The following is a 22,592-nucleotide window of genomic DNA, read 5'->3' on the forward strand; positions in this document are numbered from 1 at the left end:
ATAGCTGGGACTACAGGCACCTGCCACCACACTCAGCTAATTTTGTATTTTTAGTAGAGACGGGGTTTCCCCCTGTTGGCCACGCTGGTCTTGAACTCCTGACCTCAGGTGATCCACTCACCTCAGCCTCCCAAATTGCTGGGATTATAGGTGTGAGCCACCAAGCTAAGCCCCAAATGGTTTTTTTAAACAGGAGGTTGACCTCTCCCCCAACTCTGTGCTCTTAAGATCAAGTCAGCCTAGGCAACATCTTGAGACCCCGTCTCTACCAAAAATTTTAAAAATTAGCTGGGCTTGGTGGCATGTGCCTGTGGTCCCAGCTACTTGGGAGGCTGAGGTGGGAGGATCACTTGAACCCAAGAGGCAGAGGTTGCAGTGAGCTATGATCACGCCACTGCACTCCAGCCTAGGTGACAAAATGAGAGAGAAATTGCTTCTTAAAAAAAAAAAAGTTTTTTAAAAAAAGATCAAGTCCATTCTCTTCCCTGGTTCTTGCCAGCATCACCCCTGCTCTCAGCACTCGACACCTCTGTCCTGTCCACTGTCTCCAACCTCACTCCCCTAGACATCCACAGCCCTTCCCATACATTGAGTACCTGCCTGGGACATGCTTCCTGGCCCCCTTGCTTTGCCTGGCCGTCCCCCGTTCCTTCTTTGTTGCTGAAAAGGATCCTCCTCCAGGCAGCCTTCCAGGATTGTCTCTGCCACCCCAGGATGAGATGCAGCCCTGTTTGCCCTCTCTGAGTTTTGAACTTCTCCTTCCTTGCACTCATCACATTATCTAGGCTGTTTAGTTCATGTTTGCTTCCCCCATTGGGCTGAAAGCTCACCCCATGGCAGTATCTATGTGGTACCCAACAAATATCTGTGATACAGAGAGAGCAATCGAGTGAATGAGAGGGAGTAAAGAAGGCAGACAGGGAAGAAGGAACAGAAGAAAAGAGGCTGAGGCTCACGCCTGTAATCCTAGCACTTTGGGAGGCCAAAGTGGGCAGATCACCTGAGTTTGGGAGTCCAAGATCAACCTGGCCAACATGGTGAAACCCTGTGTCTACTAAAAATACAAAAATTAGCCAGGCCTAGTGGCACGTGCCTGTAATCCCAGCTACTTGGGAGGCCGAGGCAGGAGAATGGCTTGAACCCGGGAGGCAGAGATTGCGGTGAGCCGAGATCGCGCCACTGCACTCCAGTCTGGGTGACAAAAGCAAGACTCTGTCTAAAAAAAAAAGAAGAAGAAGAAAGAAAAGGAAAAGGAGAAGGAGGGAGAAGAAGAAAGAAGGAAGAAGAAGGAAGAGGAGGAGGCGGAGGAGGAAGAAGAAGAAGAGGAGGAGGAGGAGGAGGAGAAGAGGAGGAGGAAGAAGAAGAAGAAGAGGAGGAGGAGGAGGAGGAGGAGAGAAGGAGAGGAAAAAGAAGAAAGAAGAAGAAGGAAGATGAAGAAAAGAGCCTGAGACCCAAGACAGGAGACAACCGGAGGAAGGCTCACCAAGAGAACCTCCGTGATCCTGGCTGTGGTTCTACTGTTACCCTATTTCTGGACAGCCCAGGTGTGTGCATCCCCAGACTCCCCACATCCTACCTATCCCCTGCCCTCTCCTGGGGCATCGCACCCCTCACAGCCAAAGCAAAGTGGTGTATGTCAATTACACAGTCCTCCCAGTCAAAGGAAAAGAAAAAAAAAGCAAAGTCCCTTCTGACTTCTAGCTGGAAAAAAAATGTCTCATGTAATGGGATTGACAAAATCTACAACCCACAGCAGGAAGAAAGTGGGAGCAGGCCGGGCGCAGTGGCTCACACCTGTAATCCCAACACTTTGGGAGGATAAGGCAGGTAGATCACCTGAGCTCAGGAGTTTGAGACCAGCCTGGCTAACATGGTGAAACCCCGTCTCTACTAAAAATACAAAAATTAGCCGGGCATGGTGCTGTGCACCTGTAATCCCAGCTACTCGGGAGGCTGAGGCAGGAGAAGCTCTTGAACCTGGGAGGCAGAGGTTGCAGTGAGCCGAGATTGTGCCACTGCACTCCAGCCTGGGTGACAGAGAGAGACTCTGTCTCAAAAAATAAAAAAACAAGGTGAGAGCAGGTGCTCCAGTATTCCAGAAAGGTCTTGAGTTCTGAGCCGGAGCCCCGCCTGAGTCCTGGGCACAGAGAAACATGGGCAGAGGGTCCAAATCCACAGGGAAGGCGCTGTGGGCCAGGCTGAGGCTCCTAGATCCAAACCCATGACATCATCACCTCCCAGGTGGGTACTTGCCCTCCACTCCTCCTTGGTCCTCTCCAGCTGGGGCAGCAGTGGGGGTACGTTAGGGAGGGGGCCCTGGACAGAGCATATTCTGTTTTCCCAGAAGGTTTATCACATCTGCAGCCCCCAAGCTGCAGAGGAAGAAACTTACCGCAGCAGAACGGCTTCAAGTGTCTCCACTCTATCATCCGAGAGCCTCGGGGGTCCTGTTGGTGGTGGAGAGGGGCAGACACACGGAGTGAACTCGGGCTAGCCCAGCTTGTGCCCAGTGTAAGGATTTTCCCAGTCCTCTCTCGGGCATGTCAACCATGCAGCGAAGGTTCCAAGATTAATCATTAACCCCAGGGCAAAAAAGTAAAAAGCTCTGGAGAGAGAAGGATTTGGAAAGCAGAAGGGGATGGGCTGGGCCTGCCTCCTCATTTAGGGAGCTGTGTACAAACCTAGAAATGGACGTGGCTGGGGGTGGTGGCTCACACCTGTAATCCCAGCACTTTGAGAGGCCGAGGCGGGTGGATCTCCTGAGGTCAGGAGTTCGAGACCAGCCGGCCAACATGGTGAAACCCCCATTTCTACCAAAAAAGATACAAAAAAAAAAAAAAAAAAAATTAGCTGGACATGGTGCCACATGCCTGTAGTCCCAGTTACTTGGGAGGCTGAGGCAGGAGAATCGCTTGAACCCAGGAGGCAGAGGTTGCAGTGAGCCAAGATCGGCACCACTGCAATCCAGCTTGGGTAACAGAGCAAGACTCTGTCTCAAAAAAAAAAAAAAAAAAAAAAAGGAAACGGACACACACACACTCAGCCCATCCCAGGGTGGACCCAGGGACCAGGATAGAAGAGGCTGGGTCTCAGCCTTGTAAGGCACAGTGGCTCAACCCAGAAGGCAGACACAGTGAGCGAAGACACACCAGATCTTGCAGAAGGTGGGCTACCCGGGCCCCAAGTCCAAGCCGAGGAGGGACAGAGGCCACTCACCTGGATGTAGGCTTCCAGCTGTAATGAAGACACAGATGCAGTGAGTAAATCTTCCAGCAAACCCCAAACCCTTCCAACACGCTCATGCATCATTGATGCGTGGCCTCGGTCCCTGGGACAGGCAGTCGCTGTTATGGGTTAAACAGTGTCACCCTAAATTACATCCATTAAATCCTAACCCTAAGTAGGGTCTTTAGAAAAGGACCCTCAAAAGGGGAACCCAGGCATGCACTGCTTGAAACACTGGACCCTGTTAATGTCCCCAGCAACATGACAAACCCATGCCGGGTGCCTCCTGATACAAGGCACCAGGGAGGATCCAGTATCGCTTCTGCGGATCCTGCCCAAGATTCGCAACTTGAACTTGGTCACAAGAAACCAGAAGACCAACCTACTAAGGGACGTTCTGCAAAACAACGGCCTGGACTTGCCAAAACTGTCAATGTCATGAAAGACACAGAAAGGCAGTGAGGAACTAATTCAAATTAAAGGAGACCAAGAGACATGATGAACAAATGACCCAGGATCAGATCCTGGACCAGCAAAGAAACATGCTATGAAGGTTACTATTGGAACAACATGGATTTTACATTAGATATTATTATTGTGTCAATGTCAAAATTATTTTCCTCTTTTTTTTTTTTTTTTTGGTTTTTTGGTTTTTTTTTTTTACAGACAGAGCTGTGCTTTGCTACCTGGGCTGGAGTTCAAGTGCCACAATCACAGTTCATTGCAGCCTCAAACTCCTGGGCTCAAGAGATCCTCCTGACTCAGCCTCCCAAGCAGCTGGGACTATTGGCTCATGCCACCATGCTCAGCTAATTTTTATTATTTTAATTTTTTGTCAAGACATTTTTGCTATGTTGCCCAGAATGGTCTCGGACTACTGGCCACAAGCGATCTTCCCGCCTCAGCCTCCCAAAGTGCTGGGATTACAGATGTGAGACACTGTGCCCAGCCTCAAAATTTTTAAATGTGATGATCCTCCTTGAGTTGTATAAGAGAACGTCCCTGCTCTTAAAGGATACAGGCCAAGTGTTCAGGGCCAGAGAGGCACAATATCTGCAAGTTATTCTCAAATGATTTATCATTAAAATAATTTTGTAAGCACATATACATATATAGACAGAGAGGAGCGCTAGACAGAAAACACATAAATGTGGCTAGGCATGGTGGCTCACACCTGTAATCCCAGCACTTTAGGAGCCTGAGGCGGGTGGATCACCCGAGGTCAGGAGTTTGAAACCAGCCTGGCCAATATGGTGAAGCCCCATCTCTACTAAAAATACAAAAATCAGCCGGGCGTGGTGGCACACGCCTGGGGTGGCACACTCAGCTACTCAGGAGGCTGAGGCAGGAGAATTGCTTGCACCCGGGAGGCAGAGGTTGCAGTGAGCCAAGATCACTCCACTACACTCCAACTTTGGCAACAGAGCGAGACTCTATCTCAAAAAAAAGAAAAAAATAATTAGCCAGGCATGGTCGTGGGTGCCTATAATCTGGGTTACTCGGGAGGCTGAGGCAAGAGAATCACCTGAACCCAGGAGGCAGAGGTTGTAGTGAGCCAAGATCACGCCACTGCACTCCAGCCTGGGCAATAAAGCAAGAGACTTGGTCTTGGGAAAAAAAATTTTTTTTAAGCCACAGTGCAGGGCTACCTAAAGCCCTCAAAGGCATTCCTTGTTGAGGAGCAGTGGGCCAGGCACGCCCACCAGCCTTCCTCTGTCACCAAGAACTCCCTGGGGTTCTCCAGGGGGCATGGAACTGTGAAAGAAAATAGAAAAGAGTAGGTCTGGAGAGAAAGACCAGTTTCCAATAGTGGCCCTGGCTAGGGGGTCCCAAGTGGGTATGCTCCGGGCCCGCGGTTTTAGAAGCTGATCTCACCTTCTCGTTGACAGGCCTCAGATCTGGAGAGACGGTGAAGATGCTTATGAGCACTAGAAGAAAGAAGAGAGGCATGTGACACCTCCAGACCATGGCCGGCCCTCCCTGCATCCGTGCTAGCCACCCACCTCGGTGCTGGGGTCTGTACACAGGCTTGTCCGTCTGGATGAACACGGAAGCACCCCGGCGGTCCACAGTCACCGAGGTCTGGTTGTGAAAGAGGGACCCCTCCTCCGCCTGCCGGCCGCGGCCCCACACTTTCAGAAGCGCCTGGCCCCGGAGGCCCGTGGGCACCTACAGGCAGAGGAAGGAGCTTTGGGACGAGAATGTCACCCTGGAATGGGCTGAGATACTGGGAAAGGAGTTTGGAGTCTAGAATGGAGAACTCACCCCAGGAGTGACTGTGCCCCAGAGGGACACTTGGCAGTTTCTGGAGATGTTTTGGGGTGTCATAGCTTTGGGGGTGGGGACTGCTACTGTCATTTGAGAGGGGAATAAAGAGGCTGCTCAACATCTTACAGAGCGCAGGACACCCCCGCCCTCAGCAAACTGCCCCAAATATCTTTTTCTTTTTTCTTTTTTCTTTTTTTTGAGACAAGGTCTCACTCTGTCGCCCAGGCTGGAGTGTAGTGGTACTATCTCAGCTCATTGCAACCTCTGCCTCCCAGGCTAAGTGTTTCTCCCACATTGGCCTCTTGAGTAGCTGGGATTACAGGTGTGCGGCACCATGCCTGGCTAATTTTTGTATTTTTTGTAGAGGCAGGTGTTGGCCAGGTTGGTCTTGAACTCCTGGGCTCAAGCGATGCACCTGCCTTGGCCTCCCAAAGTGCTGGGATTATAGGCGTGAGTCACTGCACCCGATCATATCTTTTTTTTTGGAGACAGGGTTTACCTCTGTAGCCCAGGCTGGAGTGCAGTGGTACAATTACGGCTCACTGCAGCCTTGGCCTCCTGGGCACAAGCAATCCTCCCATCTCAGCCTCCTGAAGAGCTGGGACTACAGGCATGTACCACCAGGCCAGACTTATTTTGTTTATTTTTTGTAGAGACAAGGTCTCACTCTGTTGCCCAGGCTGGTCTCGAACTCCTGGGCTCAAGCGATCCTCCCACTTCAGCCTCAGATTACAGGCATGAACCACTGTGCCAAGCCTGCCCCAGCTATCAGCCATGCTGAGGCTGAAAAACGCTGGTCTAGTTATGGAGCCTTCTCTTCTGTCTCAACAGAGTTGCCAAGCTGTTTTCGCTCATCACCACTGCAGAGTTAGAACTGTCTGCCCTCTTGCCAAGTGAATTCATAGCCTGTGAGCAGTGGAAGGAGACCTTGATCCCTTGATATATATATATATATATGTACATGTCCAGATATATCTATAATGTATATGTGTCCGTGTTTGCCTCACTCTAAAATCACAGCACAGGCCGGGCGCAATGGCTCACACCTGTAATCCCAGCAATTTGGGAGATTGGAGTGGGCGGATCACCTGAGGTCAGGAGTTCAAGACCAGCCTGACCAACACAGTGAAACCCCATTGCTACTAAATATACAAAAAATTAGCCAGGCCTGGTGACATGTGCCTGCAATCCCATCTACTTGGGAGGCTGAGGCAGCAGAATCGCTTGAACTCAGGAGGCGGAGGTTGCAATGAGCCCAGATCTCACCATTGCACTCCAGCCTGGGCAACAAGAGTGAAATTCTGTCTCCAAAAAAAAAAAATCAACAAATAATACAAATAAAATCACAGCACAAGCCAGGCATGATGGCTCACACCTGTAATCCCAGCACTTCGGGAGGCCGAGGCAGGCGGATAGCTTGAGGCCACAAGTTCAAGACCAGCCCAGCCAACATGGTGAAACCTCGTCTCCGTAAAAAAATTTTTAAAAAATTAGCCAGGCATGTGGCAGGCGCCTGTAGTTCCAGCTACTCTGGAGGCTGAGGCACACAAGTCGCTTGAACCTGGGAGGCAGAGGTTGCAGTGAGCTGAGATCACACCACTGAACTCCAGCCTGGGTGACAGAGTGAGACTCTGCCTCAAAAAATAAAGTAAAATGAAATAAAATAAAATCATAAAATAAAATAAAAATCACAACACATATACAGTGCATGACTCCATTGATCTGAATTGTCCAGAAAAGGCAATTCACAGAGACAGGAATCAGATTGGTGGAAGCCAGGGGCTAGGAGAAGGGAGTGGGGAGTGACTGCTGATGGGGACACGGTCTCCTCTGCGGGGGATGAAAATCTTCTGAAACTAGATGGAGGGGGAGTTGCACAACCCTGTGAATGTACTAAATGCCACTGAATTATACGTTTTAGAATGGTTAGATGGCTTTTTTGTTGGTTTAGTTTGTTTTTTTGCCACACAGATGGGACCGAAAAAACAAAAAACACTTCAGTCTTCAGAATGGAGCTTACACTACACAATTCCTTCCTTCCTTCCTTCCTTCTTTCCTTCCTTCCTTCCTTCCTTCCTTCCCTCCTTCCCTCCTTCCCTCCTTCCCTACACATTCCCTCCCTCCCTCCTTTCCTTCCCTACACATTCCCTCCCTCCCTCCTTTCCTTCCTTCCCTACACATTCCCTCCCTCCCTCCTTTCCTTCCTTCCTTCCCTCCTTCCCTCCTTCCCTACACATTCCCTCCCTCCCTCCTTTCCTTCCTTCCCTACACATTCCCTCCCTCCCTCCTTTCCTTCCTTCCCTACACATTCCCTCCCTCCCTCCTTTCCTTCCTTCCCTACACATTCCTCCCTCCCTCCTTTCCTTCCTTCCCTACACATTCCCTCCCTCCCTCCTTTCCTTCCTTCCCTACACATTCCCTCCGTCCCTCCTTTCCTTCCTTCCCTACACATTCCCTCCCTCCCTCTTTTCCTTTCTTCACTATACATTCCCTCCCTCCCTCCCTTCCTTCACTACACATTTCCTCCCTCCCTCCCTCCCTTCCTTCTTTCCTTCCTTCCTTCCATCCTTCCTACACTACACATTCCTTCCCTCCCTCCCTCCCTTCCTTCTTTCCTTCTTTCTTTCTCTTTCTTTTGTTTTTAGAGACAATAGACAATTGCTTTGTCATCAGACTGGAGTCCAGTGATGCAATCAGAGCTCACTACAGCTTCAAATTCCTGGGTTCAAGCGATCCTCCTGCCTCAGCCTACTGAGAAGCCAGGACTGAAGGCGTGCACCACCATGCTCAGCTAATTTATTTTATTTTATTTTTTGGTAGAGATGGTGTCTCGCTATGTTGCCCAGGCTAGGCTCAAACTCCTGAGCTCACGTGATCCTCCTGACTCGGCCTCCCAAAGTGCTGGGATTACAGGCATGAGCCATCGCACTTAGCCGTCCTCTTATTTTTTTAAGCAGATGGGCAGAACGCCCTGGCATGTGAGTCATGCACTATAAAAGCTCCTTTCATGCTTAAAACAAACAAAAGTAATGCCTCCTGTATTAGTCCGTTTTCACAATGGTGATAAAGACATACCCGAGACTGGGTAATTTATAAAGAAAAAGAGGTTTAATGGACTCACAGTTTCACATGGCTGGGGAGGTCTCACAGTCATGGTGGGAGGTGAAAGGCACGTTTTACATGGTGGCAGGCAAGAGAGAATGAGAGACAAGGAAAAAGGGGTTTTCCCTTATAAAACCATCAGATCTTGTGAGACTTATTCACCACCATGAGAACAGTATGGGGGAAATCGCCCCCAAGATTCAATTATCTCCCTCTGGGTCCCTCCCACAACCTGTGAAAATTATGGGAGCTACAATTCAAGATGAGATTTAGGTGGGGACATAGCCAAACCGTATTACCTCCCTCTATGTGACTGGCATTTGATGATAGCTACCCTCTTGGCCATCCCTGGGCACCCAGCAGGTGGTCATTACCTACCAGCAGATCACCTGGGGAGCTATGTGCACCCCCTGTTCCTAAAATCACCCAAATGGCTGGGCACAGTGGCTCACACCTGTCATCCCAGCACTATGGGAGGCTGAGACAGGCAGATCATCTGAGGTTAGGAACTTGGGACCAGCCTGGCCAACATGGCGAAGCCCCATCTCTACTGAAAATACAAAAATTAGCTAGGTGTGGTGGGCACTTGTAATCCCAACAACTCAGAGAGACTGAGGCAGTAGAATTGCTTGAACCCAGGAGGCGGAGGTTGCAGTGAGCCGAGATGGTGCAGCTGCACTCCAGCCTAGGTGACAGAGCAAGACTCCATCTCAAAAAATAAAAAATAATTTAAAAATAAAACCATCCAACTGTGGCGTGTTCCTCTTCTGAGGACCCCTATGTCAGCATCTACTTGCGTGGTCCCTCAAGGGGTGGATGGACCCCAGTGACCATCACGGGGAACAATCTACTGGATTATCTGACTGATCGTCACAGTTCTGCACTGTTACGACCATTGCGTGGGTGAGGTCGGGGTGCACTAGGACTCCTGCTCTCTGCAGCCACACAGGGTCTATCTCAGCCCTCTCTCCAGCCACCCACCTCCTGTCTGCTCTCAGAGGGACCTCGCCTACCTGCCACCCGCAGGATCGGCCTTCTGGACCTGTGAGGTCTCTTCTGACGGCACTTTCCCTGTCAAGACCTACCAGAGCAAGGCCGGGCGCGGTGGCTCAAGCCTGTAATCCCAGCACTTTGGGAGGCCGAGACGGGCGGATCACGAGGTCAGGAGATCGAGACCATCCTGGCTAACACGGTGAAACCCCGTCTCTACTAAAAAATACAAAAAACTAGCCGGGCGAGGTGGCGGGTGCCTGTAGTCCCAGCTACTCAGGAGGCTGAGGCAGGAGAATGGCGTGAACCTGGGAGGCGGAGCTTGCAGTGAGCTGAGATCCGGCCACTGCGCTCCAGCCTGGGCGACAGAGCGAGACTCCGTCTCAAAAAAAAAAAAAAAAAAAAAAAAAAAGACCTACCAGAGCAATAAATCTCACCTGCTACTCCAATCCCAAAATCCTCACCTGGCCCTGTTTCTGGAAATATCTCAGCATTGGCCAAAGGTTGAAGAGGGACGAAAGGTGCCGGCCACCCAGGAGTAGGGTGAGGATGAGCAGGAGGGAAATACTGGAGGGGCTGAGGACCGTACGCTAGAGGGACAGGGAGGGTGGGGGGCAAGAGGCTGTGCTGAGCACATAAAGGGGGGTCGACCCCAAACAGCAGCCCCTAGAGCTTCACCCCTTCCCAGGGAGCAGATTGCCCCCCACAGGGAGAGAAAGGAAGAAGGACTTCCAGCCTTCTTTCTGTTTTTAGAGACAGGGTCTTGCTCTGTTGCCCAGACTGGAGTGCTGTGGTGCGATCACGACTCACTGCAGCCTCCATCTCCTGGACTCAAGCAATCTTCCTACCTCGGCCTACTGAGTAGCTGGGACTACAGGCGCAGGCCACCATGCCTGGCTAACTTTTTATTTTTATTTTTGGAGAGACAGGGGACAGGCTCTCAACTATGTTGCCCAGGCTGGTCTCCAACTCCTGGCCTCAAGCGATCCTCCAGTTTCGGCCTCCCAAGTAGCTAGGATTACAGGCATGAGTCACTGTGTGTGGCCAAATGCTAAGGATCTTAAGCATCTTTCTTGGGAATTGCAAATCTAGTCTTAAGAGCCCTTGGCCCCTCTCCCAGAATTATACAACCCTTTGTTAGTCTCTCTTACAAATTCCCAGCATCTGTGCTGTGAAGAGTGTCTTCCATCATGTGGTGGCCAGGGACAGCACATCATCTTAACACCTGCTCCAGGGAGCATGGCTTCCTGACTCATAAGAAAGCAGATCTAGGCTGGGTGCAGTGGCTCACACCTGTAGTCCCAGCACTTTGGGAGGCTGAGGCAGGCGGATCACTTGAGGTCAGAAGTTTGAGACCAGAGTAGCCAATATGGCGAAACCCCGTCTCTACTGAAAATACAAAAATTAGCTAGGCGTGGTGGGGGCGGGGGGCGTCTGTAGTCCCAGCTACTCGGGAGGCTGAGGCAAGAAAATCACTTGAACCCGGGAGGCAGAGGTTGCAGTGAGCTGAGATCATGCCACTGCACTCCAGCCTGGGCAAGAGAGCGAGACTCTGTCTCCAAAAAGAGAGAGAGAGAAATCAAACCACATGAAGCCAGGAAAGGAGAAAGAGAGAGAGAGAGAGAGAGAGAGAGAGAGAGAGAGAGAGAGAGAGAGAGAGAGGGAGGAGGAGGAGGAGGAGGAGGAGGAGGAGGAGAAGGGGAAGGGGAAGGGGAAGAGGAAGAGGAAGAGGAAGAGGAAAAAGAAGAAGAAAGAAGAAGAAAGAAGAAGGAAGAAGGAAGAGGAAGAGGAGGAGGAGGAGGAGGAGGAGGGAGGGAGGGAGGGAGGGAAATCTCATGACAGGAAGCCAGGAAAGGGAGCTCTAGGGACTTCATTTTTTCTCTTTTTTCCCTATGCTTCCGTAGGTATTGAAGCTGTAGGGCAGGGACCCTCAACCCCTGGGCCACAGACTGGTACCAATCTGTGGCCTGTCAGGAACAGGGCTACAGAGCAGGAGGTGAGCAGTGGGTGAGCAAATGAACCTCCATCTGTATTTATAGCCACGCCCCATCGCTCACATTACTGCCTAAGCTTCGCCTCCCATCAGATCAGCGGCGATATTAGATTCTCATAGGAGTGTGAACCCTATCGTGAACTGTGAATGGGAGAGGTCTAGGTTGCGTGCTCTTTATGACAATCCAATGCCTGACGATCTGTTACTGTCTCCCATCACCCCCAGATGGGACCATCTAGTTGAAAGAAAACAAGCTCAAGGCTTGCACTGATTCTTCCATTATGGTGAGTTATATCATTACTTCGTTATATATTACAATGTAATAATAGAAATTAAGCACACAATAAATGGAATGCACCTGAATCATTCTGAAACCATTTCTTCTGCTCCCTGGTCCGTGGCAAAACTGTCTTCCGTGAAACTGGTCCCTGGTGCCAAAAAGGTTGGGGACTGCTGCTCTAGGGTTTTGGTTCAGGGGTTCCTGAATGTGGACTTCTGGGGCCACATCCTTCTTTGCTGTAGGGGATCCTGTGCATTGTAAGATGTTGAGCTGCAGCCGTGGCCTCCACCCACCAGATGCCAGTAGCACTTGGCACCGCTCAGCCCCCACCCCAGCTGTGACAAGCAAAAATGTCTCCAAACTTTACGAAATGTCCCCTGTAGGGCAAAAGCACCCCTGAGTGAGAACTGCTGCCTTAGAGAAAGGGTTCTATCATCAAATATAAGGGAGAGGCCAGGTGCCATGGTTCACTCCTGTAATCCCAACACTTTGGGAGGCTGAGGTGGGCAGATCACCTGAGGTCAGGAGTTTGAGACCAGCCTGGCCAACATGATGAAACCCCATCTCTATTAAAAATACAAAAATTAGCCAGGTGTGGTGGTGCACACTTGTAATCCCAGCTCCTGGGGAGGCTGAGGCAGGAGCATCACTTGAACCTGGGAAGTGGAGGTTGCAGTGAGCCAAGATTGCACCACTGCACTCCAGCCTGGGAGAAAAAGCAAGACTGCTTCAAAAAAAAAAAAAAAAAAAGTAAGGCAAGAAGACCACTGCTCCGCAGCAATTAGGCACTAGTGGTATACCTCACACAAAAGGAACCACCTCAGTCTCCATTCTGATCAACGGAGATGGGCGCATTATAATTTAAAATAATTCTCAATTTAGCCCATTCATTTGTAGACTCCTGTGAGCATGTGGTAAAAGTTAAGGAATAGCTAACCCCTCAATGCCTGCAATTTCGGGGCTTACATAATCTCTGAAATCCAAGGACTCCAGTTTGAAAACCCATGTCATAGAATTATTTACATAGTTTATTACATATAATAATTTAAAAATAACAATATTCAATGTCTGAGAAGCAGTGGAGAAATTTGATCCCTAATGTACTGCAGGTGGTTCCATGAACAGGTACTGCCGTGTATTCTAGGACACAGCAAGACCCAGTGAGAGGCTTGGGTCCTGCTGGTAATTCTTCTGTCTGGGTGCTTACCCTAAAGAAGGCATCCAGAATGCCAATACAGCTTTACGTACAAACATTCTGGCGACTTACAGATTACAGTATCAAAACACTAAAAACAGCCCAGGCAGGGTGGCTCATGCCTGTAATCCCAGCACTTTGGGAGGCCAAGGTGTGTGGATCACTTGACCTCAGGAGTTTCAGACCAGTCTAGCCAACGTGGTAAAACCCCATCTCTACTAAAAAAAAAAAAAAAAAAAAGGGAAAAAGAAAAAAAAAAGCCAGTCGTGATGATGCGTGCCTGAGGTCCCAGCTACTCGGGAGGCTGAGGCATGAGAATCGCTTGAACCCAGGGGACAGAGGTTGCAGTGAGCTGAGATTGTACCATTGCACTCCAGCCTGGGTGACAGAGAGAGACCTCATCTAAAAAAAAAAAAAAAAAAAAAAAAAAAAAAAAAAAAAAACACTGAAACAATCTAAAAAAAATCTAACCTGTACAAGCTGGGGGCTTAGCAAACTGATATTTAAGAGGGGTGCGATAGGATGTTGTTTACAATAAGATGGAAATTCCAATTACAGAGACTTGGAAACATAGAAGTTGTTTACAGCAATGTGATAAGAGGGAATAGGAAACACCATGGTGTTTGTTCTGTTTTGTTTTGTCTTATTTTTTTTTGCGATGGAGTTTCACTCTGTCACCCAGGCTGGAGTGAAGTGGTATGATCTTGGCTCACCGCAACCTCCATCCCCTGGGTTGAGGCAATTCTCCTGCCTCAGCTCCCCAAGTAGCTGGGATTACAGTAGTGCATCACCACGCCCAGCTAACTTTTGTATTTTTAGTAGAGATGGGGTTTCACCACCTTGGCCAGGCTGGTCTCGAACTCCTGACTGCTGGTCTCGAACTCCTGACCTCAGGTGATCCACCCACCTCAGCCTCCCAGAGTGCTAGGATTACAGGCATGTGCCACTGAGCCTGGCCAATGATGTGTGTCCTTTAAATGAAACTAGGAAAAGAAAAATGAAACTGGAAAAGAAAATGTATGTGCATGAACAAGAATGTGTGGAAAACATGAAAAAGTGAAAAGTATGAAAACTGGATTATTGGTGGATTTCTCCTTTTCTAAATTTCTTTATTCTTTTTTTTTTTTTTTAAACAGGGTCTCACTCTCTTGCCCAGGCTGGAATGCAGTGGTGCGATCAAAGCTCACTGCAGCGTCAACCTCCCAGTCTCAAGCGATCCTCCCACCCCAGCCTCCCAAGTGGTTGGGACAACAGACGTGCACCACCATGCCTGGCTAATGGCTAATTTTTGTATTTTTTTGTAGAGACAGGATTTTACCATGTTTTCCGGGCTGGCCTTGAACTCCTGGGCTCAAGAGATCCACCCACCTCAGCCTCCCAAAGTGCTGGGATTGCAGGTGTGAGCATGGCACAAACCTCATTATTCATTTTTTACATCTCCTTTTTAAAAATGATTTTTCTCACAACACATGCAATTTCTCTTGTTCCATTCCAATTCAATTCTTTATTTCCAAGGTCAGGTTTATGCTTTTAAAAATTAACAGCTTACCTTGAGTTTGATTGTCCCTTTATCTAAAAATGAAAATAAAACGAAACAAGTTAAATGAAGAGCCGTGTTGCCCTGCCTCCCTGAGCTGCAGCCTCACAAACCACAAACTTTCTTAACCCAAACGGGTTTCATGTGGACAAACACACCACCCTGGGTCATGCTGGCCTGGCCTGGGCCAGGCTGGGCCTCTGGCAGAAGCCAGAGGTTTCCCCCAAGCTGGCACAAGCTGAAGGCCAGAGGGGATGGACAAAGCTGAGCTATTCAGGGGAAAGCTGGCCTGCCTAAGTACTTGATTTACTTCACCCCGGCTCCTGCCCAAAGTAAGCTGTGAGGGGAGTAATGGGAAAACACCAGGAGAGAGGAACAAGGAGAAGGGTGGAGAGAAAGAAGAGGTGACCGAGGTCCCTAGTGGACCTGACTGTTCTCCTATCACCTCACTCTGCTACCCACACTGAATCATCTGTGGTACTGTACTAGGTTTCTGGCCTCCAGGACTCAATTAGGTATCTATTATTTTTGCCTGCCAGCAACAATTATCCCATTTCCTGCTAACAGATCGTCAATTCCCTTAGACAAGCTACCTGCCCAGCACACAATCCACGTGGCTCCCAAGCCCTCCATCCACCTTCCTGGAGCTCTAAGCCAATTTGCATAGGCCTTCCCCCTGGCTACAGTGATTGGTTCAGGGTTGAGCACATGACCCAAAATGAACCAATCAGCACAAGCCCTCGCCTCTGGTCACAGTGATTGGCTCAGGGTTGAGCATATGACCCAAGATAGGCCAATCAGAGGGAATCCTGGGACTTTATCCAGCCATCTTGGAAAACTGGTGCTTCCCCTGATCTTAAAGGGAGACCTGGCTGCATCAGGAGGTAGGGCAAGAAGCCAGCCAGAAATACCAGTGGACTTTCTTTCTAGTTATGAGAGACCATAAACTGTTGCAGAAGCCAACTGGAGTTGGGTTTCAGTTAGCCAGCCACCCAAGTCAGGAGTAGCTGGTTCTTCTAGGACTAGAAGGGCTTCTAGAAGGTTCTAGAAGCTTCCACATTTCACCTTCTCTGACCACACCTCCCCAGGAGACAAGTGCTGCTTCAGTGGCCTTGGAGCCCCTGACCTTGTCTGTGTCTCCTGTGGCTACAGCATTCTCGACATGAGGAATGAGTCTACCTCCCCTGGGAGACTACAGCTTTCTGGGCCAGGGATCTCATTCACCATCTTGCCCAGGAGGCTGAGGCTGTTGCTGTCTGAATTTGACCAAAGAGTGAGGGGGAGAGACTGGCTGAGGGCCTGAGCTGCACTTAGTAACAGGCCTGTGAGTCCAGGTCTGAGTCTAATGGTTCAGGTGTGCTGGAAACCCAACAAAAGGTCGGAGGGAGTCACGTGATCTCCTCCAGGTCCCCTGTCCCACCTCTGGTCAAAGCTGACACAGGTGGGTGCCCCCATTCTGCCCAGATCTGCACCCACACAACTAGGGCTGCTGAGGAACTGTGAGCTGAGCTGCCCTTTCTGGGCTTTACTCTCTCCATCTGTAGAATGAGGAGAATGCAACCTGTCCTCCCTCTCTCCCTCTCGTGCCCCTGGGGATTTAGGGCAGAAGGGAAGTCAAGCAACACCCACACTGTCCCAGTCCTGAAGGCCAGCAAATGGCTCCACTTTGCAAAAGAAGAGGAAGTCCTGGTCCGGCACCCAAGTGACCTACCCAGGATGGCTCCCTGGCTCTGCACCACCGGCTCACCCTGGGCCACCAGCTGAGCGTGGATTACGACTTCCCATGGGGAGTTAAAGATGGTCACGCTGATGACTTCCTCCACACCCGCGCGAAAAACAGAGGGAGCTGCAATCAGGTAACCCCTGTAGGAAAGGAGATCCGAGGTGAAGTTTTCACCCCCAGCCCCCTGGCCTCGCTGCCACCACGGCTAGGTCAGGGCTCTCCCCGCAGCAGACTCCTGCCTTTTCCTGACCACACCTGGCTGGCACTGATGCTCTAGGAGTTTGTTCCCCCTATCAGTTCTTGAGGCCAGGGATTGGCTCATTCACCTCTGAAGTCCCCATGCTGGGTAAGAATCTGGCCTCACTGGATTTTTCAGCATCACACACCCCCTCTTACTCTCTGTATTCCAGCCTCCAGGCTGTTTGCTCAACTACTTCCTTCTGCCCCCGGACCTTTAAAAAAAGGTTTGTTTGTTTGTTTGTTTGTTTTTGTTTTGTTTCTGGAGACAGAGACTTGCTCTGTCCCCCAGGCTGGAGTGCAGTGGCGTGATCTTGGCTCACTGCAACCCCCGCCTCCCAGGTTCAAGGGATTCTCGTGCTTCAGCCTCCCGAGTAGCTGGGATTACAGGTGTCTCTCACCAAGGCTGGCTGATTTTTGTCTTTTTAGTAGAGACAGGGTTTTGCCATGTTGGCCAGGATGATCTCAAACTCCTGACCTCAAATGATCCACTCTCCTTAGCCTCCCAAAGTTCTGGGATTGCAGGTGTGAGCCACCATGCCCGGCCCATCTGGCCCAGGACCTTTGCACATGTCATGCCCACCGTCTGAAATACTCTCCTCCACAAGTCAGGTAACCGGCAGGATACCACTTCATCCTCACAGTGCACCCCCTCCCCCACCATCATGAGAAGTGCTGACATCAGCCCCATTCAGAGAGAAAGGAAACCCTGGAGAAGTCAAGTCACCAGCCCCAACAGTGACAGACCAGGATTCTGACTCAGGCAGCCAGACTCCAGAATCTGATAAAAAGAAGCAAAGGGCTTCTTTGCAACATTCATTTTAAGAACAAACCCTGAAAACAAACTATAGGGCCTCAAACAGAAAAAATTCTGAAACCAATGGAATCAAAGCAGGCCTCTCTTTCCTAAAATCTTCTGATTGACTGTGAAGTCACCTCTGGAAGGGAGGCACTACCCCCACTTTCCCGATGGGCAGTTGATGCTTCAGAAGGATAGGAACATGCACCAGATCACACAGCTGGGCAGAAGAGGGTGCTGGGGTGTCCTTAAGGGACATGACCTGAGGACCCAGGTCCTCCCCACCTGAGCTCCTGTCTCCCAGTATCTGCAGCCTTCCATGGAAAATTACAAAGGCCCTGTAACCTCATGAAACACTTACAGTGTCCCCACAATCACCAAGAGCATTATAGCAAAGGCACCACAATTGCAACCATGTAGCATGATGGAAATCCGAAGAGGGTAAAGAGGAAAACTGGACCATGCAACGAGATTAGGAGACATTTTCATTTCAATATTTTTTTATTTTTATTTAGTTATTTATTTTTGAGACTGAATCTTGCTCTGTTGCCCAAGCTGGAGTGCAGTGGTGTGATCTCAGCTCACTGTACCCTCCAACTCTAAGGTTCAAGGGACTCTCCTGCCTCAGCCTCCAGAGTAGCTGGGACTACAGGAGTGCACCACCACACTCGGTTAATTTTTGTATTTTTTGTAGAGACAGGGTTCCACCATGTTGGCCAGGCTAGTCTTGAACTACTGACCTCAAGTAATCTGGCCGCCTTGGCCTTCCAAAGTGCTGGGATTACAGGCCCACTGCACCTGGCCTTAATAGTGTCTCTAGAACAACCCAATATCCACATGCAAAAAGATGAATTGAGACCATTGCCTCACATCATGCAATTAGATTAACTCAAAGTTAATCTTAGTAACAGATCTAAATTGAAGAAGTAAAACTTGTAGAAGCACTGGAAGATAATAAAGGAGAAAGTCATTGCATACTTAGATTAGGCAAAGATTTCCTGGGTAAGATACCAAAACTATCCATAAAATAACTCATGATAAACCAAACTTCATGAAAACATCATCACAAATTTTGTATCTCAAAAGATGCAGTGTGTTTGTGTTGTTTCATGCACACGAACAATGGGTTTGGGTTGTTTTCTGCAGCCCTGGCCACAGTATGCACTGACCCTGTGATCACAGTGTGCTCCATCTGCCTTGAATAATTACCAGAGTTCAGTCCCCTGGGATCACACATGCGCTGTCCAACTCTAGGACCAACTGGAGTTTGCAAGACCCTAGGTGTGTGCTGTGTATTACATAACTCCAGCACTGACCAGGACATGCAGTTACCCTGGGTTTGTAGGTGTCCTGTCCAGCTCCAGCACAGGAATGTGGCATCCTTTAGAAGGGACATACTCTTTCTGTCTGGCTCCCAGTAGATCCCTAGAGCTTAGCCTCACATATAGTACGTGGTGAATGTAGAAGATAGAGTGAGGAATAAGTGTTCATTTTGCTTCGTCACCTTTGAAAGTCCTAACAATATGGGTTTGAGTCTTATTCCAACTGCCCAGAGAAACTGACATCACTAAATTAAGTTTCCCTGCCATTCAGAAGTTGCAGCTGTTTCCAGCTGTTGGGATGCCCGCCAGCCATTCACTATCACACCTGACCCACCCCTAGCATCTGGGCCAACACTGGCTTCTCATCCTGCTGGTCTCAGAAGGTCCCAGATTGGGGAAAGTGATGTCCGGGTCAGTGTAGACAGAATTACTCTTACAACTGCAAAGCTGTGCTGCTTTCTGGGATCAGAAATTCCTCACACAGAAATCTCTCAGGTCACAGAAGTGGGCATCCAGAGCTATTCCTAAGACGGGATCCTTTGGGCTGGGTGAACCATGCCCCTGGTTTAGAGGCCAGCTACTCTGGAATCCCAGGTCGGCCATTTGGGGACGTCTCTTCCCCAGTGCGTCTCTCAGCACAGGGATTCCATGTCACTTAACAGATGGTAAGATCCCAGGGTGACTTTAGTCAGAGGCAAACGCCCTGGAGAACTGTTTAAAACTCTCCAACGGGCCAGGCACAGTGACTCACCCTGTAATCCCAGCACTTTGGGAGGCCGAGGTGGGTGGATCACCTGAGGTCAGGAGTTCCAGGACAGCCTGGCCAACAAGGAGAAACCCCATCTCTACTAAAAAATACAAAAAATTAGCCAGGTGTGGCGGCACATGCCTGTAATCCCAGCTACTCGGGAGGCTGAGGCAGGAGAGTCGTTTGAACCTGGGAGGTGGAGGTTGCAATGAGCCAAGATCATGCCATTGCACTCCACCCTGGGCAATAAGAGTAAAACTCCGTCTCAAAAATAAAAATAAATAAAAATAAAAAAACACTTCTTTATAAGGCAGGGTCTCTCATTGGAGGCAAGGTCTGTCGTGTGGGGCTGCGTCATTCCTTGCGGTGGAAGCTGACCTGCGCATCAAAAGCTGTTTACCAGCATTCCTGACCTGCGCCCACTTGATGCCAACACCAAATGCCTCCCCCTATTTGTGACAACCAAAAATACCTCCAGACATTTCCCAATGGCCTCAGGGAGACAGAAATCCACCCCCCCCCCCCCCCCCACCCAGGGCTGAGAACCATTATTCTAAGGGATGTCAGCTTTGAAAGAAGCATCGGGATGAAAATTTGCAGGGTTCCTATTTCAGGAAGCCTAGAAGAGGAAAGTCTGGATGCTCAGAGCGCAGTAGACTGTCTTGCTTTTAAAACTGTAACCAGCAAGGACCAGGTACTCACAGCAAATAACGACACCCACCTAGTCTCACTGCTTACCAGTTTCCTGGAAACTCCTAAACAAGGGTTGCTTGAACAAGCCGCCTCCTAAACGCCCAGCTGGACTAAAATGCTGAGCTTGTGCAGACCAAGGCAGCCCCCCTGAACCCGCAGCCCTGCAGAGCTCACCAGAACTTGCCAGGTTTAGAAATATTCTCTGTGAAGCCAACTTAAGAGTTCTCCCCAGCAGCTAGTTAATTCACCTTCTCCCCGCCATCAACCCACCAGAAGCCTGCAAGCAAACCTCTAGAAAAATGTAGAAGCAAAACAAACATTTCCTCCCCCTCACCACGCCCACCCATGGGAAACTGCCCCTTCGCACTCTCCTCCCACTTCTTAGCCAAGATGCCCCTCTTACCTTCATGCCTTGGACAACTGGAAATCGCCACCCAAGATGACAGCCCGAGTCACACGAAGGGGTCGAGGTGGGGCGAGGGGAGCTGACCTCAGCGCCTTTAGCTTTTGGAAGTCCCTGTACCTCCACAGTCACTTTGGAAACTTTAGGGCGTCCCCTCCCCAAGACGATTCGGGAACAAGAGGCCAGGTCCAGCCCAGCGCGGAGGCTGTGTGGCCTTGGGTAGGTCGCTGCGACCCTCTGAGCCAGTCCCTACGACCCCCACCCCAGAAGGCGACCGACCTCCTCTGTCGCCGGGGATACTCACGGGGCCTGAGGCTGCGCGGCGCGTACGCCGTCCCGCGCCGACAGCAGTAGGAGCAGGAGCGGGAGCAACGGCCAGAGAAGGGCGCAGCTCATTTTTCGGCTCCGGCGGGGCGCTGCGTCTGGGGAGGGGGCCGGGCCAGGGCTGGGCCAGGGCCAGGGTCCGAGCGCGGCCGTCCTCGCGCCGCCGCCGGGGGCCCTTTGTTCGAAGCCCCCGCGCAGTGCGCCCGGCGCCATGCGCCCCGCTCTGCGCCCGGCCAAGCTGGGGCAGCCCCGGGCCAGCCCCCTCCCCGGACCCGCCTCGTCTCCGGGCCCGCCCCGCTCGCCCCACTCCTGGGCGCACCCTCCTGGGACGCCTGCTCCGCCCATCTCCGGACCCTGACCACCCCCCCCCCCCGCGATCCCTTCCCGCGATCGTCCCCCAACTTACTCCCCGACCCACCCGGGCCCTGCCCAATTCCTCCCGAACCCGCCTCCTCGCCCCCTACCCGGATTCGCCCCCGGATTCCCCCGTCCCCACCAGCCCCGCCTCGGACCCGACCCCCAACCACCCTCTCCTCTCCACCCAGCGTCCACTTGGAACCTGCCCCTTTCCTGGCCTCTCGCCCCCTCCCTCTTCAGCCACCCCCTTATGGCCCTCTCTCCGGGCCCACCCCTCCCCAGGGGCCGCTGGGTCTGGATGCCGCCTGCAACCTCGATCCCACAGGGGCCGCTGTGCCCCAGGCCCTGGCCTGTATCTGGTGCCCAGTACGGTGCGTGCAGCCCGAGGAGCAGAGGATCCTTTGGGGAAACAGTCTAGCCAGGGGTGGAACCTTCCAGACCCACATCTGCCCCAGGCCCCTATCTGTCCTCTCATCTCCCCTCTCCCCCACCCAAAATGTCCACAAATCCCTTGGGCCCGTCCCCTCTCTCTCTGGGCCTCAGAGTCCCCCTTCCCCTCCCATACAGCAGGGGTGGATGGCACCCCCTTTCTCTCCAAGAGCAGGGTGTCCCCTCCTGCCCCTCCCGTGTGGCCACCTCAGCGATGGTCCTGCTGTCCTAGGTCCCACTGGCAGGCAGCACATCCTATACCATGTCCCAGTCCTGGACCCTCTCCCTCCAATGTGGAGTCCCCTTCCCCCAGCTACCAGCTGTCCTCCTAAAATTCCAGTGCTAACCACACCCTCTCCTGCCAGGAATCCTCGGGGCTCCCTGTTTATTTTATGTTTTATTTTTATGTTTTGAGACCAGAATTTTGCTCTGTTGCCCAGGCAGGAATTTAGTGGCGCAGTCACAGCTCACTGCAGCCTCAAACTCCTGGAGAGCAGCCGGGACTACAGGTGCAAGCCCACACCCAGCTAATTTTTATATGTATATATTTTTAGAAACAGAGTTGCACTGTGTTGCCCAGGCTGGTCTTGAACTCTGGGCTCAAATGATCCTCCCTCCTCAGCCTCCCAGAGTGCTGGGATTACAGGTGTGAGCCACCACATCCAGCCAGGGCTTCCCGTTTATTGAGACCAAATCCAAACTCTGGCTTTGATGGCAGAGACCTCAGTCCAGTTCCTCCAACACCTTGTTCTCACTCCACTGCCTGCTTCTGCCTAATCTCTGTCTTCCTCTACCTGCTTCCTTCGCCAGACAAACTCCTGATCATTCCAGGAAATTCGAGGGAAGCTTCTCTTGCCCCCTCTCTGCCCCTAGGGATGTGGGTCCTCTAGGGGCTTCTCAGCCCTGTCCACAGCCTTTGGACCCAGCACTGATCACCCAGGCAGCACCAAGCCCTGGACTGGGCAGT

The 22,592-nt window shown here is 51.0% G+C and overlaps 1 protein-coding gene across 5 annotated transcripts in view; it reads right to left on the reverse strand.

Annotated features, from left to right (window-relative positions):
* CPAMD8 (C3 and PZP like alpha-2-macroglobulin domain containing 8) overlaps positions 1-21,111 on the reverse strand; it is a 122,361-nt gene extending 101,250 nt beyond the window's left edge. For 2 of the 5 annotated variants that reach the window (XM_030936991.1, XM_030936990.1), the window contains exons 1-7: positions 20,820-21,109; positions 16,302-16,453; positions 14,603-14,625; positions 5,229-5,394; positions 5,101-5,153; positions 3,217-3,234; positions 2,393-2,447 (exon numbers count right to left, since the gene is read on the reverse strand). In XM_030936991.1, the coding sequence (XP_030792851.1) occupies positions 2,393-2,447; positions 3,217-3,234; positions 5,101-5,153; positions 5,229-5,394; positions 14,603-14,625; positions 16,302-16,453; positions 20,820-21,052 (700 nt within the window). In that variant the 5' untranslated portion in view covers positions 21,053-21,109. Of the gene's footprint in view, positions 1-2,392; positions 2,448-3,216; positions 3,235-5,100; positions 5,154-5,228; positions 5,395-14,602; positions 14,626-16,301; positions 16,454-20,819 lie in introns of all 5 variants that reach the window. The other 3 variants (XR_004058973.1, XR_004058972.1, XM_030936992.1) reach the window with 3 other exon arrangements.
* Between the last annotated feature and the right edge of the window lie 1,481 nt (positions 21,112-22,592).

The sequence above is a fragment of the Rhinopithecus roxellana genome, chromosome 8 (assembly GCF_007565055.1).
Source record: "Rhinopithecus roxellana isolate Shanxi Qingling chromosome 8, ASM756505v1, whole genome shotgun sequence".
Taxonomy (NCBI): domain Eukaryota; kingdom Metazoa; phylum Chordata; class Mammalia; order Primates; family Cercopithecidae; genus Rhinopithecus; species Rhinopithecus roxellana.